Source organism: Engraulis encrasicolus, chromosome 10, assembly GCF_034702125.1.
Source record: "Engraulis encrasicolus isolate BLACKSEA-1 chromosome 10, IST_EnEncr_1.0, whole genome shotgun sequence".
Taxonomy (NCBI): Eukaryota; Metazoa; Chordata; class Actinopteri; order Clupeiformes; family Engraulidae; genus Engraulis; species Engraulis encrasicolus.
In genome coordinates, this window is record NC_085866.1 from 14,982,315 (window position 1) to 14,987,314 (window position 5,000).

The window sequence follows — 5,000 nt, forward strand, 5'->3', positions numbered from 1 at the left end:
ACGCTCCAGCATGAAACGGTTTTCTCTCCGTCGATACAGATTCATGGCATCCAAGCACCAGGTGTACAAATATCACAAAACAACATTTCATTCTCATTTCAGCTCGCCTGTCTTCCAAAAAGTTATTGAGCACAGCAAGCGTTGCTAGATCACCGTCAGCATACCGCAGTATTTTTTTTCTTTTCCTATACATCTAGCAAAGTTTAACTCCTGGCCTGGTGTTCTTATGAAGTCATTGTGAACATGATTAAATCATTAATTATCACTTTTAGTATGACATGTCACGTCGTCCAGCACTCAGTAAACAAACTTTTGAACAGCCAACAAGTCAAAGGAGCAGCAACCACAATGTAACTTAATGCACAAATGGAGTATAACCGTTTGACATGGGGTCTGCCTATTATCCACACCACACTGCTGCCAATGTAATGTTTGATACTGTGTGTATCATGCCATGCACATCCCTTCACGCAAAGAAAATACAATACAACTCGTGCGTTTTCCTTACCGTCCACAGCCATGGAGGGTATCAGCGCGTATCTCTCCGTGATTGTTTTAGCAATAGACCTCCATGCTTCACGGCAAAGGGCTGCTAGTAGGCAACGACTAGACCTCCCCGTCTCCTCTCCTCCTACACGATGTTGTAAGGCGCGACGTCTGAGATGGGCTTGGACACTTTCCCCTTCCCAGCTTACTACATAGGCTACTCCAAGTGCGCTCGCTACTTTCTAGCGTCTCCTCTGACGTCCTCCCTTCACTTCGCATTCACAGAAAGTAGAGCGATGCATCCAGCTGAGAGAGAAAAGCCAGCGCTCGCGCTCGGGTTTTTAAACTCCTCCCTCCCGCACCTGACCACTGGGGAGACAGCTAGGGTCAGATGCATAACCCGTCCGTGACCTTCTTCTGAGTGTGTGTTGTTTATGATTGGCAGGAGCCTCGTCCACGCTGAAAGACAAGATTTTCAAATCAAATTAAACTGTAAATTAGTTTGACAGCAAAACGGATATCCCTCCAATTGAAATCTGGTCACGTCTTTTTTTGTTTTGTTTACTACCTTGTGGCTACATATAGCGCTGTGCATGTGTTTGTACGGCTCTGACAGCGCTTTGTTGAAACATATTTGAGAGAAACAAGCATTTTATATTTACTCATTTGACAGATAATTTCTTCCATAATCCAGATAAAGCTACTGTAAGTGCACTACATCAAGCAGCACCAATTTGCACCATGAATGTCAGTCACTACAGCAAAAAGATAAAAAGAGAAAAGAAATGCTGTGGTAGTCAGACTACATTATTTAACATTTATGGTTAACACCTCTAGGGGGAGCTACCTACCTATACTAATGTAAGTGCTTATGGGAACCTATATAAGTCAGTACAGAGAAGAAGTATCACTACTTCACTAGTCAAGATCAAGCCACGGGCTAGAGACATGTTAGGTTGTTGTCTGTAATGTGTGAGTGAAACATTAAACGGCACGAAGCCAAATGAGACAACCTTTTCCAGTGTGATGATTGCTACAGCCACCGTAGGATATCACACAATTGGCGACGAGGATTTCAAGGATTGAAAACTCCCAGATGAGTGAAGGTGCGAGCTCCGAGGAAAACCGCGGTTCCAACTCACGAGAGGAAAGCGTTTCCCCACCACGCCGAGTTCCACCACCCCCACCGCCGCGGCAAGTTGGGCAAGTAGGACAAGGGCAAGTGCAAGTAAAGATGGCAGCCGTAATCGGATCGGTAACCCCTTTTGATAATGCAACTCAGTCTTGGGAAGAATATAATGAAATGTTGGACTTTTTCTTCGAAGCTAATGATATTAAAGAGCCAGAAAAACGAAAGGCTGTACTTTTAAGTAGCGTTGGTGCAACTACTTATAGCTTGCTGAGGAATTTAGTCAGTCCAGATTTGCCGAAAGCAAAAACGTATGACGAGCTAACTGCTGAGCTCAAGAAGCACTACAACCCCACACCGAGTGAGATTGTGCAAAGATTTAAATTTAATTCACGCATACGGAAGAGCAGTGAGTCAATAGCTGAGTATGTGGCTGAATTGAGGAAAATAGCACTGCATTGTGACTACAAAGATTCATTGTCTGAAATGTTACGAGACAGATTAGTGTGCGGAGTGAATGATGACCGTATGCAACGGAGACTTTTGTCTGAAACGAAACTAACTTTTGAAAAGGCTTTGGAAGTGTGCCAGGCTATTGAAACAGCGTCGAAAGATGTGAGAGAGATGCAAGGAAAGCTAGCTGAGGACTCAGCACTGCATGCACGTGTGCCTAAAACTCACGTAGGTGTCCACGCAGTATCTGACAAATTGCAACGCAAATTCTCCAGTTGTTATCGCTGCAAAGGCCAGCACAATGCCGCAGAGTGCAAGTTTGCCACTGAACTGTGTCATAATTGTGGCAAGAGGGGGCATATAAAGAAGGCTTGTAGATCGAAGGCGGGCAATTCACATGTGCAAAAGGCAACGTTCAAGGGACAAAAAGGCGAAAGCAAGGGCCCAGGAAAGGAACAGCGAGCGAATCAACTTAGAGGGGAGGGAGAAAGTGATACAGAGGACACAAGTTTTCACACAATTTACAACATGTCAGAAGAGCTGACCAAGGTAGCGCCTATCAAACGCATCATGGATGTGAATGGAATGAAAGTAACATTTGAAGTTGATACAGGCTGTGGAGTAACCATACTAAGCAAACAGCAATACACACAACTGTGGAAGAAAACAGACACCACAGAATTAAAGCCCTGCTCGCTAAAATTAAAAACATACACAGGAGAAAAATTAGGAGTACTGGGAATAGCACAAGTGAAAGTGCAACATGAAAACAAAGAAAAGAACTTACCTGTAGTAGTAGTTGGAGGAGAAGGACCAAATCTACTAGGGCGAAGTTGGCTACAAGAACTGTCCATGATGAATGAGATCGTGAACAAGGTTGAATTGCAGCCCAAGTTGCAGCTCGAGGGGATCCTCGAATGACATGCTGAGGTGTTCAAAGAAGGGTTAGGACAGCTCAAAGGTGTCACAGCGAAGATTAATGTGGACAGGGAGGCTCAACCACGATTCTGTAAACCCCGACCTGTACCCTATGCAGTCAAGCCACTGGTCGAAAGTGAGCTACAGAGGCTCCTGGATGACAAGATAATCGAGCCAGTGCAGGTTGCAGAGTGGGCCGCGCCCATAGTCCCAGTGCGAAAGCCGGATGGCTCCATTCGAATATGTGGAGATTATAAACTCACTGTCAATAGAGCATCACGGGTGGATCAGTATCCAATTCCCAAAGTGGAGGACCTCTTCGCACAGCTGAACGGGGGGCAACACTTCACGAAACTTGACATGAGTCATGCATACCAACAGATTGTCTTAAATGAAGAATCTCGAAAGTATGTAACCATCAATACACACAAAGGCTTGTATACCTACACACGCTTACCATTTGGAGTAGCTTCCAGTCCTGCTATATTCCAGAGAACCATTGAGGGCATCTTAGGGGGCATTCCAAATGTTGCCATTTATTTGGATGACATACTTTGCACAGGTCCAAATGAACAGGAACACCTGAGAACGGTGCAGGAAGTACTTCAGAGGTTGGAGAAAAGCGGCCTGAGGTTGAAAAGAAGCAAGTGTGAGTTCATGGGAAAAGAGGTGACATTCCTAGGCCACAAGATCAACGCCAGTGGTCTACACCCTCTGACAGAGAAAGTGGAAGCCATTGCGGAGGCGCCCGAGCCACAAAATGTTAGTGAGTTAAAAGCTTACCTTGGCTTGTTGAACTACTACCATAGGTTCCTCCCAAAGCTCTCCACGCTGCTGGCGCCGCTACATACCCTGCTCAGGAAAGAAGAGAAATGGTCATGTGGGGCCAAGCAGCAGAAAGCATTTGAAGAGTCCAAATTGCTACTTCAGTCTTGTAGTGTGTTAGTACACTATGACTCAAACAAACCTCTCATCTTAGCGTGTGACGCTTCACCCTACGGTGTGGGAGCCGTACTCTCTCATCGTATGGCAGATGGCTCTGAGAGACCCATAGGGTTCGTCTCAAGAACTCTCAGTGCAGCTGAGAAGAACTACTCCCAGTTAGACAAGGAAGGCCTTGGGGTCGTTTTCGGAGTGAAAAAGTTCCATAAATATCTCTATGGGAGACAGTTCGCAATAGTGACTGATCATAAGCCACTAATCTCACTATTCAGTGAAATGAGAGCCATACCCCAGATGACATCTCCGAGGATTCAGAGATGGGCAGTCACATTAGCAGCGTATGAGTACACCATCATCTACAAGGCGGGTCGTGAACATACCAATGCGGACGCGTTCAGTAGGCTACCCTTGGATAAGAGAGAAAGCACGCCTGAGGAGGAGGAGAGAGTGCTGTTGTTAAAGGACATCGGCGTGCCACTGGTGAACGCACAGCAAATAAAGAAGTGGACGGACAAAGACCCTGTACTGGCAAGAGTGCGCGAATACATCTTGCGAGGCTGGCCAAAGGTGAACAGTCCTGAGTTCATTCCCTACGTCCGACGCCAGGATGAGCTCAGTACCCAAGAAGGATGTATCCTGTGGGGAGGACGCGTTGTCATTCCACCACCTGGACACAAATCCTTACTCAAGCAACTACACCAAGCACACCCTGGTATGACCCGAATGAAAGGGTTGGCAAGAAGTTACCTGTGGTGGCCAAACATCGATGCAGAGATGAAGGCACTTGTGAAAGAGTGTCTGATATGCCAGGAGAACCGTAACAATCCTCCAGTAGCCCCATTACACCCTTGGGAAGTTCCGGATGGACCATGGAGGAGAATCCACATCGACTATGCGGGTCCATGGATGGGAAGAATGTTCCTGATCATAGTGGATGCGTACTCAAAGTGGATCGACGCATATTCTGTGAGTAACTCTACCTCTACTGTTACCATAGAATGCCTGAGAAAGAGCTTTAGTCAACAAGGCTTACCAGAGATCATAGTTTCTGATAACGGTACCTGTTTTACGA

At 46.1% G+C, this 5,000-nt stretch overlaps 1 protein-coding gene and 1 pseudogene across 1 annotated transcript in view; one reads left to right on the forward strand and one right to left on the reverse strand.

The window, feature by feature from the left end:
• The window catches only part of samd10b (sterile alpha motif domain containing 10b), a 146,422-nt gene extending 145,684 nt beyond the window's left edge, over window positions 1–738 (reverse strand). Inside the window, exon 1 of the mRNA XM_063208127.1 lies at window positions 509–738. Coding sequence (XP_063064197.1) covers window positions 509–521 — 13 coding nt within the window. The 5' untranslated portion in view covers window positions 522–738. The remainder of the gene's footprint in view (window positions 1–508) is intronic.
• A 969-nt stretch (window positions 739–1,707) lies between these two features.
• The window catches only part of LOC134457590 (uncharacterized protein K02A2.6-like), a 4,113-nt pseudogene continuing 820 nt past the window's right edge, over window positions 1,708–5,000 (forward strand).